The sequence below is a fragment of the Vanellus vanellus genome (assembly GCF_965231255.1).
Source record: "Vanellus vanellus genome assembly, chromosome: 1".
NCBI classification, from domain to species: Eukaryota; Metazoa; Chordata; class Aves; order Charadriiformes; family Charadriidae; genus Vanellus; species Vanellus vanellus.
Genome location: NC_138905.1, coordinates 177,348,333 through 177,372,326, shown reverse-complemented (window position 1 = coordinate 177,372,326; position 23,994 = coordinate 177,348,333). Strand labels below are relative to the sequence as shown.

At 37.5% G+C, this 23,994-nt stretch overlaps 1 protein-coding gene across 1 annotated transcript in view; it reads left to right on the top strand.

Annotated features, from left to right (window-relative positions):
* Positions 1-23,994, top strand: part of PIBF1 (progesterone immunomodulatory binding factor 1) — a gene marked incomplete at its 5' end in the record, with an annotated part of 123,902 nt that overhangs the window by 53,267 nt on the left and 46,641 nt on the right. The window contains 2 exons of the mRNA XM_082494717.1: positions 15,910-16,075; positions 19,271-19,421. Of these exons, the coding sequence (XP_082350843.1) occupies positions 15,910-16,075; positions 19,271-19,421 (317 nt within the window). The remainder of the gene's footprint in view (positions 1-15,909; positions 16,076-19,270; positions 19,422-23,994) is intronic.

Sequence of the window (23,994 nt, the reverse complement as noted above, 5' to 3'; positions counted from 1 at the left end):
AAAATTTCAGAAAGAAATCTTCTTCTGAAAGAGTTTGTGAGCTCCTTGACAAAAACAGGAAACCTGGATGAAGGTCCTGTTTTGAGTAAAAGAGGTTTTGATCTTCACTTAAGATATTCACTCCCATGGCAGTGACCATCTGCTGCTGTAAGGCGTAAGCTTCACTCTGGAGGACAGTTTACACTTCCGTATCCCTAGAACTTAAAAACAGGAAAAAATATTCACTAAGTCCGCTGCCTGTAAGTTCATTATATGAATAATGATGGGGTGACACTATTTTCATATCATTTACTAACAAGAGTCAAAATGAGATCTCCTCACTTAGGAATAACTGATCAAATGGAATTGGTTCGTCAACTGACAGGAGTGTTGAACACATTAGTAAATAGGATTGCTTATTCCCAGTTAAAAGATAATTAAAGTGAGGAGTGTTGATTTAAGAGCTATTTTCAAAGAACTTTGGATGTAACACAAAATTGATCATTTTACCTTAGACACCGACAGAAAGTAAGTGTAAATCTTTCTTCAAGTTTGGACAAATCAGGAATGAATTTGAGAAGTTTGTTTTGGTTTTTTTTTTCCTAGCTCGGAAAGCTGCCGAGTGTTTTTCTGATATTGCTTTTGCTGACCAGAATCACGTGTACAGTAAATCCCCAAAACCCTGTAACAGTGGGTATTCTGCTAATGGAAATAAAACTAATAAAGTTCTTATAATAAGACTTTCTACATAGAAGTTGAGGGGACTGCTAGTATTCTTGAAAATTTTGCTTTGAAATTGGGTCAGATTTGTCATGTAAGCCTCAGATCCCTCCCCTATCTGGAGGACTGCCAGATTGTCAGAAGTAGAATTTTCCTGCTCGTCACAGGCATTGGGTAGCCTGATATGAGGAAGTATTTGTTAACGTGTATGGCTGAGTCAGTCAGCTTCTTGACTTATTTTAATGCTAGATTGCTGACCCTTTTTGAGGTTATGTGACTGGTGCTTCATTACATACTGTAGTTTGAAATGTTTGGCCCTTTAACTGTGGCAGGCAACAAGAATTTCCCTCATTCTTCTGCAGTGAAGTTCTACACTGTGTTTAACTCTGACGTGCTTTCATTTGATGTCAATAGACTCAAAACTTTTAAATACTTAATGGCATTCGTAATCTAGTAGACCCTGTGTCACAGTGATGGTTCCCAGCACAAGTTGACCCCCGAGACTTCCACTGCTGTGCTTTAACTCCTGAAACCCTTCGGCTTCATGTTGCTTTCAGGATGATAATTCTGCAGTTCTTATTAGAGGTTCCCTACCCATACTCATGGTGTTTTTGTGGAGAATATGGCTTGGAGTCACCAATACTGTGGATGTCCTGAAGCAGAAATCAAATTTGCCTGTAACTGCTCTTCAAGTTGTGTTTTCTGTATGCATGCTCACAGGGTACCCTCTTTATTGCTTGCCTTTGAATATCCATTTATGGTTACCAGGAATTCTGAGATTGGAAAGAAGTGAAAATATGGGCCAAACTCCATCCATTTATATAACAGCAATCAAAGTATTAGACTGCGTGCCCCATTAGTGTTACTAAGACAAGAATGCTTCAGTGTCATGAACCTATAAACATTGCAACTTCAAGAACAGCTGACAGCAAGCAGATTTTCTTGTTTTCTGAAAGACAGACTCCATTTTAACTTAAGGCAAGTTGAACTATTAGCCTATTAAGTGGTTTTAGATTAAGCTTAGAATCTGGTTCCAACCTGGTTCAGACTTTAGCAGTTGAAGAATGGAATGCTGAGAATGGAGCTGAGTGGAAAAGAGTTTAAAATACTATGGAAAAATATTAAACACCTCCGTCTACTTAAACCTTCTTGTAACAAAGAAGGCAAAAGAATTACACATCACACAAAATAAGGTTAACTAAGTACAGTAGTAACTAGACTGTTTTTCAGTCATGACCTAAGTATTCACACAAAGCTCCCAATTAGCATGGTCAGGCTGAACTGCAACAGTTCATTCGTTAAATTTTAAAGGAAAATTAACTTTGCTTAGATATATTTAAGCCCCCATTTAGTGAAAGTCTGTCTTGTAAACCATAGAAAGGGTTAAACCCATGTTTTAACATCCTGTTCAGTGAATGGGTTCCTTTGCTTTTATCGAAGGAGTTAATGTTAACAATATGGCTGTGGTAGAGGGAACTTTCCATCTGCTGTTCAGTGAGTACAAGAAATGCATCTTCACTTGTTTCATTAGTTGCATGATAGATGTAGTCATATTCTGGGGCTCCTAGCTGAAAGAATGGATGATGACAGGAATGAAACGATAAAAGCGCTGAACAGACAGAGTAGTAGGAGCTTTCTCTCCCTATTCCACAGTAAAAAGAAGTCTACTTTCATATGCTACGATCTAACAGTTAAAAAGAAAAGGTTATAGTCTCCAGGTATGCACTTGCGACAGGGAATATTTGGAGATCAGGAGTGTCTTGTCTACAAGTCCCATCAGGGGAAAAGACCTGAAAGGAAAACGTTTATTTTCAAGTCTACTACAAGAAGAAGGAAAATTATATTTCTCAGATGTGATTATTGCGGGGATTGTGATAGTTCAGCTGAAGGAAAAAATAGTTTAGATGGTGAGAGAGAATGGGGAAAATGGGGGGAAGATATAAAAATTAAGACAAAGATATGTAGGAAGGGAGAAGAGAGCTGGACATAATTAGAGGAAGCAGAGAAACAGAAAACTTGATTAGTCTTATGCACTAAAATAAATAAAAATTTCAGTGCTTTTTGCTGTAGTCTCTCAGGATAGTTATATGGCATTTAAGACTTCTTAGAAGGTACATTTGAAACTTTCATTGCAAAGCCTGTTAATATCCCCATAATTCATGAATTCTGACTTCCCTTTCTTATTTTCAAACCTGAATTTTGGCTTCTCTTTTTAAACTGGTTCCCACAATACTACTTTTCTCAAATTAATAACTTCAGTGGTAGAAAAAGTAGAAAAGCTGTATAAAGGCGAAGTTGTGTCTGTTTATAAAATTTTTGTTAAACTGCTCAGATGACTGATAGAATAGAGAAGTATGTTGTGAAAGTAAATATGCTCAAGAGTAGAGATAGCTTGGAGTTAACTGATTATTTTTCACAATAGTTACTGCATTTTTGAAGTATTTTAATTTTTCACATGCCTCAGCAGGTAATACAGGATAATTTGATAACTGAAGAATTTATTGGGATAGGCTGCTTTATAGAAAATTTAAATTCATTGAAGTTTTTCCTGCTTAGAAATGAAGAGAAATGAGATTGTTTCATTAGTGTCAAACAGCTTGGTGATGTATCTGTTCAGGATTCATTTATTACTCTGCTTGAAGCTTTTAAGAACATGCACAAAGTGACTGTAGCTCCTTCTTTTTGTTTTGGGCTGTAAGAGTGTCTTCCATATTCTCTTATGTTATTGATGCTGTCATCTAAATGTGTTTATTGTTCTTACAATATATTCAGAAGATTCTCCTATGATTTGAGGGACTTGTGCATTTCAGGAAAATAGGTTTTAGAAGCAATGTATCTTTCATATTTGGGAAATGACACATGTGGATCTCTACAGCTTAACAAACCAGTTAGTATAGTATACAACATTTTATTATTTCATAGTTGTCTCTAAAGCTGAAATGCAGTTGATGAGTTCGTTTTTTAAGTCATATGGATGACTTAAATGAGAGGTCCTCACACTGTCTCCTTTGTAATGTTAATTTGGTTCCCGTTACTGTCACTGCTTAGGAAAGGATATTTCACATATCTTAGACTTGAAAGAAGACAGATACAGTAATGCTCCCCTACCTGTTGCTTGTCTGTCAGTCATTTTAGTATCCTTTGATTATGTAAGACCCATCTCTGCTTGCTGTTACCGTTATCGTGTCTTTCCATCCTTTGCTCTTTGAACAAAAACTTCCCTGAGCTGCCTAGTTGCACTGAAGTATGCCTGATGGCCTGCAGGCAGCTTAATGGAAGTTTCTGGAAGTTCTGGAAGACAAATGGAAATCCATGTATTCTTCCAGTATCGTACTTATTTTAAAACAACTGCTGGAAGTGCAATTATAGTAGTCTTTGTTACATGATTTTTAATACTTTAATAGCTTTTTTTGTACGTTTAAATGCTAATAAGGAAATGCAAATTATCTTGTGTGTGACTACACATTATCCTTCTTGTCTTTGAAGGGAACAAATGTTTTCTTGTAAACAGCAAGCTCGGTATTAGCCAGCAGTGTACCCTGACAGCATCCTGGGCTGTATTAGTAGGAGAATAGTCATGACATCAAGGGATGTCCAGTTTGGGGACATCCAATACAAGAAACATAATCATAAACCAGGGTGAATCTAGTGGAGGGCCACCAGAATGGTCAGGGCTGGAGCACTTGCTCCGTGAGGAGAGGCTGAGGGGGTTTGTTCAGTCTGACCGCTGGGGCACTTAACAGCAGTGCCCCCAGTGCCTGCAAGGAGGTCACCAGGAAAGATGGAGACAGGTCCTTCAAAGCAGGGCAAGGTAGGAGGACAAGAGAACAGCAGTTGCAACAAGAGATTCCGACTTGGAATAAGAAAACAATTTTTCATTACAGCCAAGCATTACTGTGGGCAGTCTCCATCCTTGGGAGTTTTCAAGACCCAAGTGGCTAGAGATTTTGAGCATCTTGGTCTGATTTCATAGCTGACCTTGCTCTGAGCAGGGTGTTGGACTAGATATCCCTTCCAACCTGAATTTTTCAATAATTCTGTTTTGCATTTGCATTGTTGAGGTCTTGTTTTTAAGGGGAATTTTACTGAGGAATAAATGGAAAATTACGCAGCAATGTGCTGGCCACTTCTATTTAGTTTTTGCTTACTTCTTAAGTCACTGCAAACAGCAAGGCCCTCCATTACATTAATTCCTAGGGGAAAAGTTGCTTTGCTCTCCATCGTTGCTAACTGTAGCACTTTTAGGAACCAGTCCTTGACAGATAACAAGGTATGCCTGTACTTTGAACTTTGCTTATCAGGAAATCAAACCTGTTATGTATGATATAAAGGACATACCAATCATTTGCTAAATTATGGCAGTTTGAACCCTAACCTTCTGACCTGCTCTACCAGACTTTCAGTGGGGAATATGGAGGTCAGGAGCAGTCTCTCTGCTGCTATAGTAGTTTACATATATCTTTTCTTTTTGAGATGTCAGAGGAGCTTTGTCTGATGTTAGCCCTGTCTCAAAATATTTGTCCCACTTTCTCATTCTCTCCCACTCATTTTCTGGGAGGCATCAGTGATGACATTTCCTTTTCTTATTTTTTCCTTGCTGATCATCCAAAAAGCCCCTTTTTTTTCATCCCTGTACAGTTTTGTAGTGAATTTTAGTTTTGATATTATTAATTACATGTAAGTTACATTTGTGGAATTAAGAACTTGAAAATTTGTATGTTCATTTCTGACTGTTTTAAGGAGGTATATGGCATTCCAAACATTTTTCTTGTGTTTCTGGCTGTCTGTGTTTTTAGTGCTTTGTAGATTTTATTTGTTAAAAGGAGAGAGAGATTTCGGTATTGCTGTTGTCACTTAGATAACTGCTGCTCTGTCAATCATTTCACATTGACTTTTTCCCTTTTTGCATTTATGGAATTGAAAATCATACAGTAATTACCTTTTATTAAGTATATATTTACATCTAAAAGTGTCTTAATGAGTTTCCTATTAAATCAGGAACAGCAGCATATACAACAGACAATAAATGCTATCATGAAGATAGAGGATACTATTGCTGTTAGATATTTAAGTTTCTTCTTAAACAGTGTGGAATTTTTTTATCTTTCTAATGTGCAAAATGTGACTTGAACTTCATGATTAAGACTGATGTCTTTGTTACTCTTTTCAGTCTCTTGAGTTTACTGCAAAAGTTTTATCAAAGTTGTACGAGATGGTTAATTGCCTTTTGCTCAGTAGTAGTATGTGTATAGGACTACAACATATCTGTATACCCATTGCATGACCCATAATATATTTCAAAATATCTTTGCAATCCAATTTTAATGTTCTGGTTTTATTAATTTTAGCAGTTTATTAATTTTAATAAACTGCTCATGCAACCTAGTTTGTAGGAAGAGTAGCAATGGGAAAGGATTGGAGAGAAAAGACAACTATATGCAATTTACAGATCAATGTGTTAACAATATAAATCATGTAAATGAATAGAAAAGGCAACAAACTGTCAACATGAACACCCAGAGAGTTTATTTCCTTGAACCACCTTCCCCTTGTTCGTTTATGGTTTAGATTTGACCGATATGTGTATATCAGAAGCTTTCAGTAGCTTCTTTTCAGTGTCTGCAGAGGTTTAAAGTTTGTGACTGAAGATACTTTTTTTAAAAAATAGTCAAAATGTCTACTAGCTTTAGCAAGGAAGGTTTTATGATTTCTGTCAGAGTTCGGGTTTTGTGTGTATATTTATGCATGCATGTGCATATTTGGATGCAGTATTCTTTTTTCACAGTCACAGCACTAGTGTGGATCGATTACTTAAAAGAAGAAAGTCTATTCCCTGGAGAGGATCTACAGCATATTGGGAATATTGACTGATTGTTTACCTCAAGAATGCCACGTAAATTTATTAGTTTAGTTATAGTTATGTCAAGTTTCTTTAATTATTAGTCTTATATTTGTTTCATCTGCTGTCTAGAAAAATTACTGCTCTAGAACATTCAATGAAGGGACTGTGTGCACATAAGCTAAGGGCTAGTTGTGAGCTGAGAGAGTCAGTAATGCTACATCAAAATGTATTTGAGACATGTAAAGTAAAACTACATGCACGTATTGGCACTCTGAAAACTCCCTGAATACTGAATTAGCCTGGAAAGTAATAATCACTATCCAGAATCACAGGAAAGACCTGCAAATATTTATATTGATTTAACTGAATATTTGATGAAAAATAACCTCTGTGATTAGTGAGACTGGGGAGTTTTAAAAGATACATTTTTGTATGTTTTATCCAAGAGGATAAACCAATTCAACCAACAGTTTCAAACTCTTTGTGTAACTGTTGACTCTTATTTCTTAGTTTACTTAGGCAATGAAAAACAATGTTTGCAGTGCAATAATAAAAACATAATGAACAATTTCTGTAGCTTCTGATATCCCCCAAATCTGTTAAGGTATGTTTCATCTGCTACAATAGCAATTTATTTCAATTATATTCCAGAAACAAATGCTACTATTATTAAAGAATTTCACGAAGTAATAATATTTCTGGAAAAGCTAATACTTGGTTTAAGAAGGTAAGTCGTTGAATCATTGAAATTGTAAAAAAATAATTATGAGCAGCAAAAAAAAATTATCAAGCCAGACAATTCTATATGTAATTACAAATTTGAGATGTAGTATAGAGTAATATTAAAAGTTGATGCTTTTCTTGTTTTAATGTTTTATAGCAAGGAAGTTGCTGTCATTTTCTTCATTCAAGTCTGTTACATATTTCTCATATCAAAACCCCTCACAGTTACAATTTAAATTGTTTTCTATACCAACCAATATACATTATTGGGGGGTAGGTCTCTCTACTATTCCTTGCCTTTTTGTTGATTTAGTACAAAATTCAGCTTTGTTAATGTGGCAATCTTTTAAAGGACTGAAGTAAACCATGGAATAAACCTATTGGTTTAATAAAGTTAATGATTTGGGATGCCGTGGGAAATTAAATAGGGAATAGTGTGTACAGAAAATGTGAGTAAAGACATAATGAGGTTTCATAAACATACTTCAGTTGTTTTGCCCTTGGATTAAAATAAGTGCAATGGACAAAACCATACTGCAGAGCAGGGATCCTTTTCAATCTGTCACTTCAAAGTGGATTTAATAAAGAAAAATGAAGTATTTATCTGTTGGAGCAAAGAGATCGTTTAGGCAATGAGAAATCTAATCATGCTTATTCTGCTGCTTGTCCAGATGTGCGTTCCACCTCAGTTCAGCATGTTTCTCATACTTTCAAGATCGGAGACTTTTGCCATTTTATGTGCTAGTGCACACAGATGCACAAGATAGCTTTGTACAGTGTATTGATGCTGTGCCAGAAACAATAGAACTGTTCAGCTATTTCTGACTGCTTTTGGCTTGAGGTAGAGCTGCTGGTGTCTGCATCCTTTAGCTGGACTGTGTTTCCCTTTTACATTGTCAGCCTGTACTTAGGAGAAGTCTGCGAAGCTATTTGCTTTGGTATCTCTTCACTAGGCTTCAGAGAACTCATTTAAAAGCCTTCCTGTTGGAAAAAGATGAATCTTTTTCTTTGGGATTATTTTGAAGTTTACTCAAGAGATCTTGCCAGGTGATAATTTCTGGTTTTGGATTCACAAACTAGATATCTTTGTGCCTGCGTTTCCTGAAATACCTGGTCTGGTAGGTATTCTCTGACCAACCGTGTATACTGATGAATTCTGTGTTTCATGTTTGTGCAGTTTTTCATAGATTTAGAATTCATCATCCCCAGAAACATAAATGAAAACACAAGGATAAACATCTTGACTCATGTGTATAGGTTAAAAGAAAAGCAACTACTATTTGACTCCTAAATATTACCAAGGTGACTCTGTTCTATTTATGTGTCTAAAACACAATTTTTGAGGAGGAACAGTGGAATTATTTCCCATTCCCTATTATATGCTTATTGCTTCTTTCAGATCCTTTCTGTTTGTTAAGGATGCTGTTATTAATATCTCTATACTGATACAGTTCAGTTAGGTTGTTTGAATAGATTTTCTGTTTATTTCATGGAATCAAATAACAAAAAGCTAACTCAATCAAGATGCTGATTACTTAAACCAAGTAATAACCATGTAGGCAAGTGACTAAGCAAACTAAGCATGCATCAGCAGCACTGGATTAACACAGAGTAGCAACCACATCCTGTTTCATTTTTTTAAAAAAGCATGACAGGAGTTGCTCATCTTTTTTACAGTAGCCCAAAAGTAAGTGCACATTTTCAGGAAGTCCATCAGAGCTCCAAGATTGAGAGAAAACTCCCTAGTGAAGGTTTATTATGAAATTTTCATGACTGGAGTAAAACTCCTGAGCACAGGCTAGTCTAGGCTAGGCTGAAGCAGTCTCTACCATTACTGTTGAAGCTGTGTCCCAGTGCAGGAGTGAATCTTAAGTTTCACAGGCTCAGAGTCAAATAAAAGGAAGCACAATTGCATAGACCAGAGACAAGGAAACAAAGATGGATTTCAGTCCCTGCCAGTCAGCATGATTTAGCAGATATATGAAAAGCAGACTTATCTTTCCTAATGTTCATTCTTCCAATTCTTAAAAGAGATGGAATACTCATCATGGTAATTAGGTCACTCTAGCTGTCCTAGTGGAGTAAACACAAAGATAAGCAGCTACCTTTATAGTAACTCATCAAGATGTGCCTTTTATATGTAAATTCTACAACCCCACCTTTAACTTTACTTTTTTTTCAGTCGTGTTACACATTAGTGAGATCTGTGCAGCAGCTAACCTGTTTCTCTAGAGTAAGGCACAAGAATACATGGGAAGTATGCATGTTCTTGTTGGACAATGCAGGGAAAAGTGTCCAATCTACTGTACACTGGGAATTAGTTTAGTTAGGGTAGAAAGAATACATGGGCTCTACATACTGAAGAAGTCCACTTATTGCACAGGTCATTTTGGGTTTAGGTGTCCTGAAGCTGCAGGTAGTGTAAAACAGCTGTTTATCTTGCTGAATCTGGATGTTTGGAACTAGCACTTCCTACAAACTGCAAAAGAGTATGTGGAAGTGTTGCCTACAAGGAAGTTGTTTCGACAGAATGAGGATCAGAGGCCAATACATGACAAATACTTAGAATGCTGCAAAACACAAAAATCTCCTTTGAAGCAAGCAGCTTTAAACAAAGCTGCTAAGCTTTCTCTCTCAAACAGATTTTACTAAACCACATGCATGTTTAATTACTTGATACGAAGGAAATATAACATCTGGCAAGAACTTGCATGTTAAATCATGTTTACCCTTTAGCATTCAAGCTATATGTTTCTGGATTTTTTTTTTTTTTTTTTTTAAACAATCTAAACCAGGAATACTGTGCTGAAAAAAAATTCAGCATGTGATTTGGGGAGAATAAATTTTAAGTGAAATCTATTTCAGCAGACAAATTTTTCATTGTTTAAACAATTTGTAGATGGCATGCTTCATCTTCTGTTTAATCGTTATACTCAGAGCTTTTTCTGTCTTTTGTTGGAGGTATTTCAATTTGTTGTTACTAAGTGCATTGTTATTTTAGTCCAGATTAGAAATAATTTGACATATTTGATAGACATTAATGAAGCAATAAATAACACAAATGACTGGAAATGCTTCTAAAGTTAGTGTAACAGTATCCATAAAATAAATGTATTTAAATGAAGAATAACAGTTTTCTGGCCCATTTTGTAATAAATATTAAAACAGACTTTCAGTTTATGAAACCAGCCAGATACATGACGCATCAGACTTGTGTTCAGTGCTTCAGAAGCTGAGCAATGAAAGCAGTTGAAAATAAAGATCAGAGTTCCTACATTTTCAGTTACTTAGTGGGTAGCGTGTGAACTCAACTCATGGGAAGGTTTTGGTTGCTTGGAAACAAGCCAACCAGTTTTTAGTATCAAGGATCAAAAAGAGAACCAGTGGAAACAAGATCCTCTGAGTGCCCATGTTTGAACTGGAGTCTCAAAGTTTGCCACATGTATGGACAGCGTATGTGCAGTCTGTAACATGACTGAATTTAATTTAAGCCTATCTAGACTTCTGTTACTCCAAGTGGCACAATGAAGAGCGAGGAAAATTCTGTTCTGTGCTTTTGTACTTAGCTTTGAGCTCTTTGGAAGTGAGAAAGCCTTAACAGCCAGACTCAGCTGTAAAAGGTAAGGAAGTTAAACTGGGATTTGAACCTCATGGTGAAAGAAGTATCGGTAGGATTTGATGAAGGATGCTGAGCTGTGAGGGTGATAAAGGAACAGAGAGAAAGAAAACCAGCAGTTGGAGGGTAGGGGTATAAGATAGGAATGGAAAATGAATAGGCTAGGAACACAGGTGAGAAGAAAAACAGGTGCCCCAAGCAGAAAGAAGGAAAATAGAATTGGAAATCAGGAGAAATCTGGGGACGGAGAGGAAGGGGGGCAGGAACATTAGAGGACATGTTGGGGCTGGACGTGGGAGATTTGGAATAGGACAGGTTAGGGAGGACATGTTAGTAGCATTTAAGTTTCTCTGCAAGTTTGGCACTGAACCAAAGCACAGACATTTGTACAGATAGGAGAATATATTGTAATTACTCTAAAGATCTTAGATCTGGAACTGATGCGCCTGTGGAGTCAGGATGGTTTCACAACTTACAGATTTTTTCCATTTTTAAACTTGAAAATAATGTGAAAAATGTATCCTGAAGAGCCTTAGGTTGGTATTATCAAGTTTGCAAAATTAGAAAGGGTTGCTGTTGTGTTTTGTATAATCTTGATAGGACTTCCTTTGGAAGATTTATTATTTCATAGTATTTACTTGCTTGGCATTCTTTTCTATTAACAAGCTTAATACTAGAATGTACTACTTCTTGAATGCTTAATTTTACAAATTTATTGGCTTTTAATGTACTTCATTATGGATGTCATCTGTCTGGACTTCTGTAAGGCCTTTGATGTGGTCCCTCACAACATCCTTGTCTCTTAATTGGAGAGGTATGGTTTTGATAGGTGGACTGTTTGGTGGGTGAGGAATTAGTTGTATGTTCTCATCCAGAGGGTAGTAGTCAGTGGCTCAGTGTCCAGATGAAGACTGGTGACGAGTCGTGTCCCTCAGTGGTCCATATTGGGAGCAGTACTGTTTAGTATCTTCGTCAGTGACCTAGTGGGATCGAGTGCAGCCTCAGCAAGTTTGCAGACGACATCAGGCTGAGCCTGAGGGATGGGATGCCATCCAGAGGGACCTGGACAAGCTTGAGAAGTGGGCCCATGTGAACATCGTGAGGTTCAACAAGACCAAGTGCAAGGTCCTGCTTATGGTCGGGGCAACTCCTGGTATCAATACAGGCTGGGGGATGAAGGAATTGAGAGCAGCCCTGCTGAGAAGCACTTGGGGGTACTGCTAGATGAAAAGCTGGACATGAGCTGGCAATGCATGCTTGCAGCCCAGTAGGCCAACTGTACCCTGGGCTGCATTGAAAAGCAGTGTGGCCAGCAGGTCAAGGGAGGTGATTCTGCCCCTCTGCTCTGCTCTGGTGAGACCCCACCTGGAGTACTGTGTCCAGCTTTGGAGCCCTCAGCACAGGAAACATGTGGACCTGTTGGAGTGGGACCAGAGGAGGGCCACAAAAATTATTAGAGGGCTGGAGCACCTCTCCAGGCTGAGAGACAGGCTGAGAGAGCTGGGGTTTTTCAGCCTGGAGAAGAGAAGGCTCCGGGGAGACCTTCTTGTGGCCTTTCAATACTTTCAATACAAACAGGCCTACAGGAAAGATGAGGAGAAACGTTTTAGCAGGGCCTGTTGTGATAGGACAAGGGATAATGGCTTTAAACTAAAAGAGGGTCGATTTTGACTAGATATAAGGAAGAAATTTTTTACGATGAGGGTGGTGAAACACTGGGACAGGTTGCCCAGGGAAGTTGTAGATGCCCCATCCCTGGAAGTGTTCAAGGCCAGGTTGGATGGGGCTTTGAGCAACCTGGTCTAGTGGGAGGCATCCCTGCCCATCGCAGAGGGTTGGAGCTAGGTGATCTTTAAGGCCCCTTCCAACCTAAACCATCCTATGATTCTTACACATTTTTTTCCATTTTTTTCATTAGCTTGATCTGTAATTTCCCTTTCATTCCCAACTGTCATTCTTCAGTGAGATAAAAACCTCTACTCTTTCACTCTATCAAGTTTGCTAAAATTTCTGGATGGAGAAAAATCCAGTACACCTGCATTCCACAGGTTTTTTTTTCCATAATAGTAGTATTAAAGCATGGGGTGGTTTAGTTTTCTTTTGTTTTCCCTTAGAGACCATCTAGGCAGATTAAGGCATATATTTTGACATTGTGTTACATGAATATGCACGCACACTTGTGCTGAAATAATAGCCAAGAAACCAGAGATACTATCTGGTCAATGAAAAGCAAATATGACAAAGAAACTCTGAATGCTGCTACAGCGAAGGAGTTACTAGTGAGCTCAACAGTGTAGTAAGGTCAAACGAAAATTCAGTCTTCATAACCTGACCAGTACAAAACAGATCATGCACATGTAAGCTACTGCAAATTTCCAAAATACAAAGTACGAAATTTTTTTCTGAAATTACTGTTCATAACTAGTTGATAAGCATGCTCTGGAAGCACCCAGCTGATTGAGTAGACTTACAAAATCAGAACTACGGATTTCTCTGGAAAGTATAGAAAGTAAGTACAGAGAAGTATGCATAGCTTGTGTTTATACGCGATTCCACTGTCTAGGCTCTGTACAGAATAGATCATTGAACCTCGAACTAATTTAAAGTCTAAAGCAGTCTACAGGAAGGCATTGCCATTTATTTTGTGTAAAGGCAGAGGATAAGGATTTGTTGTTGAAAGTCAATAAATGTGACTTGTGACTTCGTTTGTGTATTGCATTGCACATCAGTTGACTGGATGACATGTATCTTTGTGAAGATTTACTCATTTTGGAACAAAACAGTCTTCCCCAGATTGTAAGCAATGTGTATAGCAGAACAGATTTACTGTCCTGTCTGTAGCCAGTCATATACAAAGTGTGGAGAATGTAAGAGTGCTGAAACTATTTTTGTGTGGTAAAATGAGAATAGGAACATACAGTCAGGGAGCAGTGATGAAATACTTAGAAAAGCATGCACAAGCAAAATTGACAGCCGTAGTCGATAACCAAATAGATAATTGGCATTTAGCAGTTTGAGTGTAGTAACTCTGAGAACAAGTGTCATGCTATTGAAAAAGAAATTTGTTTTTAAGAGTGACCTTTTAATGAGCTCAATAGGCAGAATTTGCAATCTCTGCTCATGCAGCCTGTGTGGGAACAATCTCATTCATGCATTGGACTGTTTACTCATACACTGATGTCTACAAAGTGATTGTGAAGGGCATCATAATGACACCTGTTTGTTCTGTTCAAGTTAATTCCGGTGAAAATTGCTTCCTCTTTGTGCCTTAGAAACATTCCTACATCTGAAATTCTCGTGGAAAATATCTGAAGTAATCCCCTTGTTTTTGTTAAATGCTTTCAATCTCACCTAAAGATCAGGTGCTAAATAGGGTGGAATTGTGTTGCAACTGCTATTTGACAAATGACAGCTAACATAACAGCCGTGTTGGGTTAGAATAAGTTTATCTGGCATTCTAACAATTTGTTGTTAAGTGACTTCTGTGTGAGAAGTACCATCTTGCATTTAATAGTTCTCTGCTGAGTTTATTCAGTATCCGCTTGAGTGCTAATTTTTAGTATCCACAACATCTTATGGTAAGGAATTTCACAGCTTTCATGTGTGAAGAACAACTTCTATTTGTTTTCATTCTGCATCTGCTAGCTTTATTAGATGCCTTCTCATTCATCTGTTGGAATATACAGTGAATGATTGATTGGTGTTCTCATGCTCTGTGCCACTCATGGTGTTACAGGCCTCTTGTATTTCTCCGTTTTCCTAACAGCCATCTCTTTTCCAAGCTGTAGAGTCCTAGCTTGCTTAAGTAATTTCTTTCCACACTGTGCAACTGGGTAAGTGCACGATGTTGCTGCTTGTCAAAGGTAGTCTTTATTACCTTTCTCTGATGCTTTACCAGTTTTATGATATTCCTTGTGTGCTAGTCAGCATTCAGTATGCAGGCAACAGCATGGAATTGTAAAGTGACGTGGTGATTCCTGTATTTTCTCTACTGCTTTCACAGTAATCCCCAAAATTTTGCTTTTGACCATTATTTAAAACTAAGCCAAAGTTTTCATGGATTTATCTAGTATGAACCCAAGATATCAATCATGAAAGAAAACAGCTTGGAGTTCATCATTTTAAGTGTATGGTTAGAATAATTTTTACAACCCGTGATTTACTTTACATATATCTCCTTTGAATTTCATATGTTATTTAATGCTAAGATTCATAAGGTTTGCCACTGCTGTTCACATCACCCTCATTTTCTATAGTCCAGTAATTTAGTATTCTATCAGCAAACTTTTTTACCCCTTTTTTGAGATTGCCTATTAAGTATAATGAGTAGAATGAATGAAGTCCACTTCTAAGTGGAATATTATTTGTCATCTATAATTACCTTATATTGATATTCTCAAAAATATACTTAATTTATGCTTTTTGAGAAGGACCTGTGGTTCTGAACAACTGTGGAACTTAATACACCATTGTGGTCTGGTGATTCTTCATATCTTTGAGTATGGGGAAAAAGCAGTGTAGCTGATATCCATGATATTCTAAAGTGATATCCCAAGGGATGCACCATTGATACCAGTGATGTATAATACCACTTCTCCCTATTGCATATAACACATGGTGGTGAAGATGGGAGGCAACATCTCCTTAGTATCTCCCATGAAAAGGCTTCATTGCATACATTTGTGTACTGAGAAAGAGATTCACATTGATCTATCATTTTTTAAAAAATAATGTGTATATATATGATCATTGTCACTTGATTGTGCGTTAATCGCATACTGAGAAAACTCGTGGACTGAGTTTTCCACATACTGTGTTTTGTTTTCATTATAGTATTGAAGTTTCCTAATGATGTTTCAAATACGGGTTACAATAGTTACATATATAATCATACTAATAGTTTTTAAGCTCTTAAAAATACTATATTGATTTCTGAAATTTATACCTGTAATGAACAGAACTAGCATGTATTCTAGGTTTGTTTATTTTTGAATCATCAAAACTGTTTTATTTTTTTTTTTTCTTTTAGGTATAGACAAATGCAGCTTGGCACAGAAAGCAAAGTAGCTGAACTTCTTCACCAAAGTAAGTTAAAGTCCTTTGAAAGCGAACGTGTTCAACTCATGCAACAAGAAACAGCTAAGAACCTTTCACAGTGCCAAATGGAATGTGAGAAATATCAGAGAAAGCTAGAGGTACGTTATATAAAGAGACACTTTACGGGGCATTACATAGTTGTTTTCAATTAGAATTTAAAATGCAAAAGCTTGGGGAAAAAGTAGCAAAGAACATATGTGGCTGAATTAGTATCTCCACCAAATTCTGCTGAAGCAGAATTCAGTGTGACTGGTTCAATGGAAAACAAGACTTAGGGGGAGAAAGAAGGCAAAACAATCTCTCATGCAGAAAGGTTGAAGACAGTACCTCATTCATGTAAGGTATATATATGCTTGTAGCACAATGCTGCTTATGTCAATCTTTGTGATTATTGTAGGGAAAGAAGACAGAACAGCTACGGTGAATTCAGTATCATTATTAAAAACTAGGATTTCTAATAGCATTGTTAAATCATAAAAATACTTCTTATTGATACACAATTCTGGAACAAATTTTTATGGCTGAAGAAGTCAAGGAGAGCGTGGTGTGTACAGCATTGAGAAGACCTAACATTGCTAATCCTGTCATGATGGGTTGATCTTGGCCAGCTGCCCAACACCCACCCAGCTGTGCACTCACTCCTCCTCCTCAAGAGGACAAGGGGGTAAACAAGCTGAAGAAGCTCATGGGTTGGTATAAAGATAGGGAGATCACTCGCCAATTACCATCATGGCCAAAGCAGACTTGACCTGGGGAAAATTAATTTCACTTATCACCAACTGAAATAGATTTGGATAGTGAGAAACAAAGACAAAAACTGAAACCTCTTTCCCCATCCCTAAACCCATCCGGGTTTAACTTCCCTCCTTCATTTCCTATACCTCTCCCTCTCCGAGCAGTGCATGGAGAGATGGGGATTGGGGTTTGGGGTTAGTCCATAACAGCTCATCTCTGCTGCTCCTTCCTCCTCACACTTTTACCCTGCTCCCATATGGATCCTCCGTGGGCTTCAGGAGAAAATATGCTCCTGCTTGGGCTCCCCATAGGTTGCAGTTCCTTCAGGGCATGTCTGTCTGCTTCAGCATGGGGTTCTCTATGGGCTGCAGTGTGGATATCTGCTCTGGCATGGTCTTTCCTGGTCTTCAGGAGGACAACCTGCTTCACCTGCTTCCATGGGCTACAAGGGAATCTGCTCTGGCACCTGGAGCATCTCCTCCACTCATTCTCTCACCTTGGTGTCTGCACCAAGGCCGATTCTCACAATTTTCCCCCCTTCGCTCCTCACTTCCATGCAGCAGTTTTGTCCTTTCTTAAATATATTTTCCTTGAAGTGCCACCACCTTAGCTGTGGGGCTCAGCTGTGCCCTGCGGTGGCTTGGAGCCAGCTGGAATGGCAGTGTCCAGCATGGGGCAGCCCCGGCCTCTCCTCACAGAGGTTATCACTGCAGCTCTCGCTGCCAGTGCCTGGGCACTGCACCCCATGCACCTATTTACATAGAGTAAATGTGTGCTTTCAAAAATGTATCACTTTTCAAAAATGCTCACCTATTTTAGTACTAGGAAGGTGTCCGGTATTCAGCGGAGCAAACTTACTTTAAAACAAAATTTCTTCACCTGTGCAAAGTTAGTCCCAAAATCATATCACCGAATCCAATTAGTGAGATTTAAATTTAGCATATGTCTAAAAATAACCCATCAGGGTACAAAATGGACAGGACACCATAAAAACCTTTTTTCCAAGTGCCAGCTATGGCAGCCTTCATTTTTCGGGGAAGGATGCAAGGATGCTGTTCTTCAAGGGCTCACATTTTTAGTGCTGACCCTGCCTAGGGTGGTTATGAAAAGGAACTATGGCGTGGAAGTGGAATTAGAGAGTTTTAGATAAAATGTAATTTCTTGTTTTGTCTGTATTGGGACATTCAGATCCTGGCTGCTGAGGTTAGTTATGGTCACGAGCACTGGGAGTGCCAGTTTTGCTAGACTTTGAGGTTGCTAAACAGATTTTTAATTGCACAGACATGTCTAAACTTTGAGAAGATAATTAAATTTGAGTTGTATTTATCTTTTTTTTTTTTTTTTTTTTTGTGGATACTTATTTGATCTGAATAACATCTTGAATTTTTTGCATTCAGTTCTACTAATGCTTTTGGCACTTCCTTTTCTCTTTAGAGAGACGCTTTGAAACCAGTGCTCTTTCATTAAGAAATGTTCTTGATTTTAAATATTTGATGTCTGAAATCTTTACTTTTGTTCCTTTTGACTGAATTCTTAATGTGTTAATTTCCTTATATATAGTATCAATGTACTAAGGGTTTTTTCTTACCCTTCTTATAGGATATTGATCTTAATTTATAGTGAAGTCACTAGTATCTTGTGGCTCAGCTACAGCTGCTTTGTGAACCAACTCTTGTTTTTATTTGGATTTCAGCATAGAGTAGTTTCTCTTCTTATGCATGCTAAAACTAGGAAACAGATAGTTTATATGTTGCAAGATTTTATCCTATACATTTATTCTTCTGTGACAGTAGACGAATCTTTTTATATTTGAATGGTTTGTTTCTCAAACTGTTGCGAATTCTTTTTTCACAGTGAATCTGGTATTATGGCTGTAGACAGTAGGCATATATTTCTGTATCTCAAGATCTATAGTCAGTTGTCATCTTGAATGTTTGGGATTTTTATTTGGGAAGTTAGTATTAAACTTAGCTACAGTACTACTTGGTGATTACTTTACCTGTTTTGGTGGGGTTTCTTTCTGTGAAGCATGTCGATTACTGTTGTACTTACTAATGTTAATGGCATATTACCTTTCACTAAGTGGTAAATAACCAGAATCTGGTATATCTTAAAACCCAAAATTTTATATTCATGCATTTACCATTCTGTAAAAGAACCTTCTCTTTTTAAATTGATAACTGAAATCTGAATCCAGTTAAAGCAACAAAAATAAATGCATTTACACTGTTTTCACTGCTGTGTAATAACTTTTTTAGCTGGTACCTTGCTTTTTCTAACTCTCCTTTAAAATTCTTGTGGCTTTTTCCGAGAGAGGTTCTTAGAATTAGTAAGGCCTTAGGAGATAGGCATAAGTGATATGGCCTGAGTATAATCTGTGCAAGACAACATAGCTGAAAAAATCACTGTTTTTCAAAGTATTTTAACTTTTCCTGTGCAAAAGTTACATCAAATATTTAGTATCATACTGTTAAGCATTTTACATGTATTGTATTTTGTCTCTTTCGTAAATATCTGTAATGCTGAATCCCTGCTCTTTCCATTATTCATTCTCACAGGTACTTACTAAGGAATTTTATAGTCTTCAGTCTTCTAGTGAAACACGCATTATTGAACTTCAAACACAGAATTCTGAGTTTCAAGCAAGGCTAGATACTTACGAAAAACTTGAAAAAGAGCTTGATGAGATAATATTGCAGACAGCAGAAAGTAAGTTCTGTCACAAGTTGTATCCGTAGGTGTTTCTGGCATTCTGAGAAGATGTCTTGTTTCTCATGGCACTTGGAAAGTGTTACAATACCTGTCACTCTCCCTCCTTATGACTGACAGTTAAGATGCAGTAATTATTTTGATAGAAAATGTTAATGATGGGTTTCTAAACATTTTTTGTAAATATGTATCAAATAAACATGAACTTAGACATATGGATATTAAAAATTATCTCAGTGTTTCTTTTTCCCTCACTTCTCTTTTCTTTATTCTAATCATCCTTTATAATAAGATATGGGGGTTTTAGGCTTCTATTATTTAAGTATATTTTGAATACCAGGAAACCCTCTTTATTGACAGACAATTATAGGTTTCATAACACAGTTCAGTGATTAGTGTGAATTTTTAAATGAGTTGGGGGGGAAGCTCTTCCTTGTGTTGAATTATTAATAATTAAGTGGTTGCTTGTGGCAGATCAGTCTGTTCCAAGTACTGAACCCTGGGTTAAATTCAAGCCTAATTACTCTTGAAAATTTTGTCTCTGGTCGGCAAAAATAATCTGTTCTCAATCACACCAAAATTTCTGTGAAATATCTATTTATTTGATTTGCTGCCTAAATGAATCTACAAAGCAAGTAATTTCTAATTTGAAACTAAGACAGTCTGTCTTTTAAAGAATAAAATTTAGGCTGAAGCATTGTGTGGAAGACAATTAGAATTTTCCATGGACTTCGGTGAAAATAAGATTTTACTTTTCAGTCCTGTGGTCACTTCTTTACCTTTCAATATCATGTAGTATTTTTTCCTTCTCCTTGAGTTATGAAGACTCTGCTTTTTTACAATATTTGGGGGTGCTGTTGGGGGTTGGGATCTCTGGGCTTTTTAATAAACTCTGTATTTGCACATGTGAGGTGGCTTTTGTCATCTAATCATATAAGCTCTTTATTTTTTCCTTTGGAGAATGGGCATGTGGAAGAAATCACTGAATTGTGACTGTTATTCTCTCATCATTATGCCTCGTTTTATTAATATTGAAATAACATGAAACAGCCTATTCAGGAAACTATCAAGAATTTATGTAGCCACTCCTTACAGCATCTGAGTAGTTTCCACATGAGTAACAACAGTAAACTTTCTTGGCATTTGTCTGTTCTTCCTTTTCAGGGTAAAATCTTCACTTTGGGGTGTTTTTGTTGTAGACTAGTAGTTTGATTTTCTTGCTTCCATTGGTTAGTATCTTTTTAAGAAAAAGTTTGAACCTATCTGTATCCTCAAAATAGTGCTTTTTTTGCTAAGTAGAGTAAAAAAACTGCCGTTAATAAGGGTCTCCTAACTTGTAAAATGTATATTTTACACCACAAAGTCAGATTAAGATCCTGGAAAGACATAAAAGAAGGTAAGAGAAGCACACGCTGATACAGAACATTACTTTGGCTTGATATCTACAACATTTCCAATTTTTTTTGTTTGTCTTCACGATCTGACATTTACATGGACACTACTGACAGATATGAATTTATAAGGCAGTATGTTACTGACGTTTTTCTGAGACATACAACACTGAATTTGTAACCAAAAAGAAGGGTTATGACAAAGGCAGGGTAAATTATTTTTTATGTTTTTCTGAACCAGAGGTATTTAAGGCACTGCAGAATTCCCCATAACAAAGACAGCCTTGAAAATCTGAAGTTCTGGTGCCTTTGTACTGCCACATGAGTAAACTTTTTCTGTCATACTTACTGGAATTTCTGTATTGTTTTTTGTGTAACTAGATATGTGACTTTTCACAAGGGCTCTACTTAGAGGCTTTTCTCTTTCTAAGAGTGTTCTAAGAATCCTTGTTTAAAATAGCATTAAAAAGGTATTAGACAAGTGATGAAAGAAGCCATAGCTTTATGCAAGTTGTTGAGAGGATAACGTATGTCTGATTTTGAGGTACTTGAACATTAGCAAAGATGAGCCAGGACTGTTACATCATTTCGCAAATTTGCTTCTCTTTTTCCCAACTACTAAATTCATCAAAGCTGTTGTGTGGTGCCTAGGCTAGTGTTCACTTGTGCTCCCTCCCTCTCTCACACCCCTGCCACTCAGCCTTTCTTTGTCCCCCTTTACCCCCCTTTACCCCTCCTCTCTGTCCCCCTCTCTCTGCCCCTGCCTACTTCCCACACACACACTTTTTTTTTTTCCTTTTTCCTCTGGCGCATTATATCTTACAGGAGAGAAGAAACCTGAATTACACAAGCTGAAATATTAAAATTTGTACACATTTTAATCTTGCTGCTATTGGGATTTCTTTTCAAAGCAATTCTAATGTGTTTTAAATCCTTAGAAATATTTTTCAGAAATCAGTTGTCTATGGAGGCAAAGATTATGCTGAATATTTTTACTTTTTATGAACATAAGTATTTAACTTACTTCTATCATTATATATTTACATAGTCTTAATTTGCTTAGAATTTATTGATAGGATAGATTTGCTTTTTTCAGATAATTACCAATAAATATTTAGAACTGTACATAGATGTTCAACTTAGAATGTTTAATTGTGCTATAGCATATTGTCTCATAAGCAAAGTAATAAGCTTGTATTGGAAGCTGTGCTCAGCAGCAATTTGCTGCCTCCAAACTACAAGCCTACTTCAGGATGTGGGAACAGGAACATGGATCTGAAGAGGTGGCAAAATATTTGGAGTCTCATTGTAGGAGAGGGATTGGTATTGCAGGAAGGTGCAAGTTTTATATGTGGTGATGGGAAGATTTAGGGAGTAATGGGTCACTGTCACAGTTTGCAACTTCCTGATACTACCACTGATGACAATATGCACAGCTATTTCCAGGTGTATTACCGAGCCAGTTAAGTTTAAGCCCTGGACGATATTATGAATAGTAAGTGATAACAGGTTGAAAACTTTCAATCTAGGTTGAAAAACAGATCAGTGAAGTTATATTTCGTAGGCTACTTGTGCACTAGTATAATGAATTTAATGTTCAAATAGTTGTATGTATTGTGTCGGGTTTATAATTAGAATTTGAAGTTGTTTCATTTCTTTAAGTTGAAGATGGACAGATATTTAGCTAAAATAATTATTTTTGCAAAGTATTGATATGTGTAAAATATCATAATTGGTTTACTGTTTATATGGTGAATTCAGAAGAGAGGCAGCAAACGACAGAATCATGGATGTTGGAAGAGGCCCCTGGAGGTCATCTAGTCAAACCCTCTTCTCAAAGCAGGTCCAGCAGGTTGCTTAGGAAACTTATCCAGTCAAGTTTTATATATCTCCAAAGATGGAGATTCCACCACCTCTCCAAGCAACCTGTTCCAATATCTGACCACCCTCATGATAAAAACATTTCTCCTGTTATCCAGTCAAAAATTTCTGTGTTCCAATTTAGGTTCATTGACTCTTATCCTAATCACTGCACACTTCTGAGAAGAGCCTGTCTCTTGTTTTCATTGGTAGCTGGAGGCAGCAATAAGCTCTCTCTCAGCCTCTCCTTTTATGTCATGTGCTCTAGTCCTTTCATTGTCTTGGTGATTATCTGCTGGACTCCCTCCAATATATCCATGTATTTCTTGTACTGGGTAGCCCAAAACTGAACATAACACACTATGCGTGGTCTCACAAGTACTGAATAGATGAGAAGGATCACTTCATTTGACCAGCTGGCTGCACTCTTGCTAATACAGCCCAGGATGCAGTTGGCCTTCTTTTCTACAAGTTGTTTCATGCTCAGCTTGTCCGCCAGGACCCTCACATCTTTTGCTGCAAGGCCGGTTTTAGCCAGTTGTCCCCCAGCCTGTACTACTGCATGGGGTTATTGCATCCCAAATGTAGGACTGTGCATTTGCTTCGATTAACTTTGTTCTTGTTACCCCATTTTTCCAGCCTATTGAGGTCCCTCTGAATAGCAGCCCTGCACCCAGTCTACCATGCTGTCCTCCCACCTCAATCTGGTATCTTCCTCAAATTTGCTGGAGGTGCATAATATCTCGTTGTCTGCATTGTTAGTAAAGATGTTGAACAGCATTAACTCCTAAGAGATGCCAATAGTAAATCACTGTCAGTCATGCTTTGTATGACTGATTACCACTAATTGAGCTGAGAGGTCCATTCAATTTTCCACACACCCACTGTCCATTTATGCAGTCCCTATCTTGCCAGTTTGGCTTTGAGGATACTATGAGAGACTGTGTTAAAGGCTTTGTCTTGACACTAGTCAGGGTGTCCAACTTCTACTGCTTCCTCTTACCAACGTTACTAGTCACTTCACCTCAGAATGCTATCGAGTTAGTCAAACATGATTTGGTTTTGCTAGCTCTTCCCAACTACCTTTTTGTCCATGCTTCAAAGTAACTTTGAGGAGGATTTGCTTCGTAACTTTCCCAGAGGCTAATGTGAGGTTGACTGGTTTGTCATTTCCCAGAATCTCCTTCTTGCCCTTCTCTGAAGATGGGCATGGCATTTGTTTTTCTCAGGTTATCGGACATTTCTCATCACCAGAATCTTTCAAAAATGATAGTGAGCAGCCTCACACTGACATCAGCTCCCTCAGCAACCCTGGATGTGTC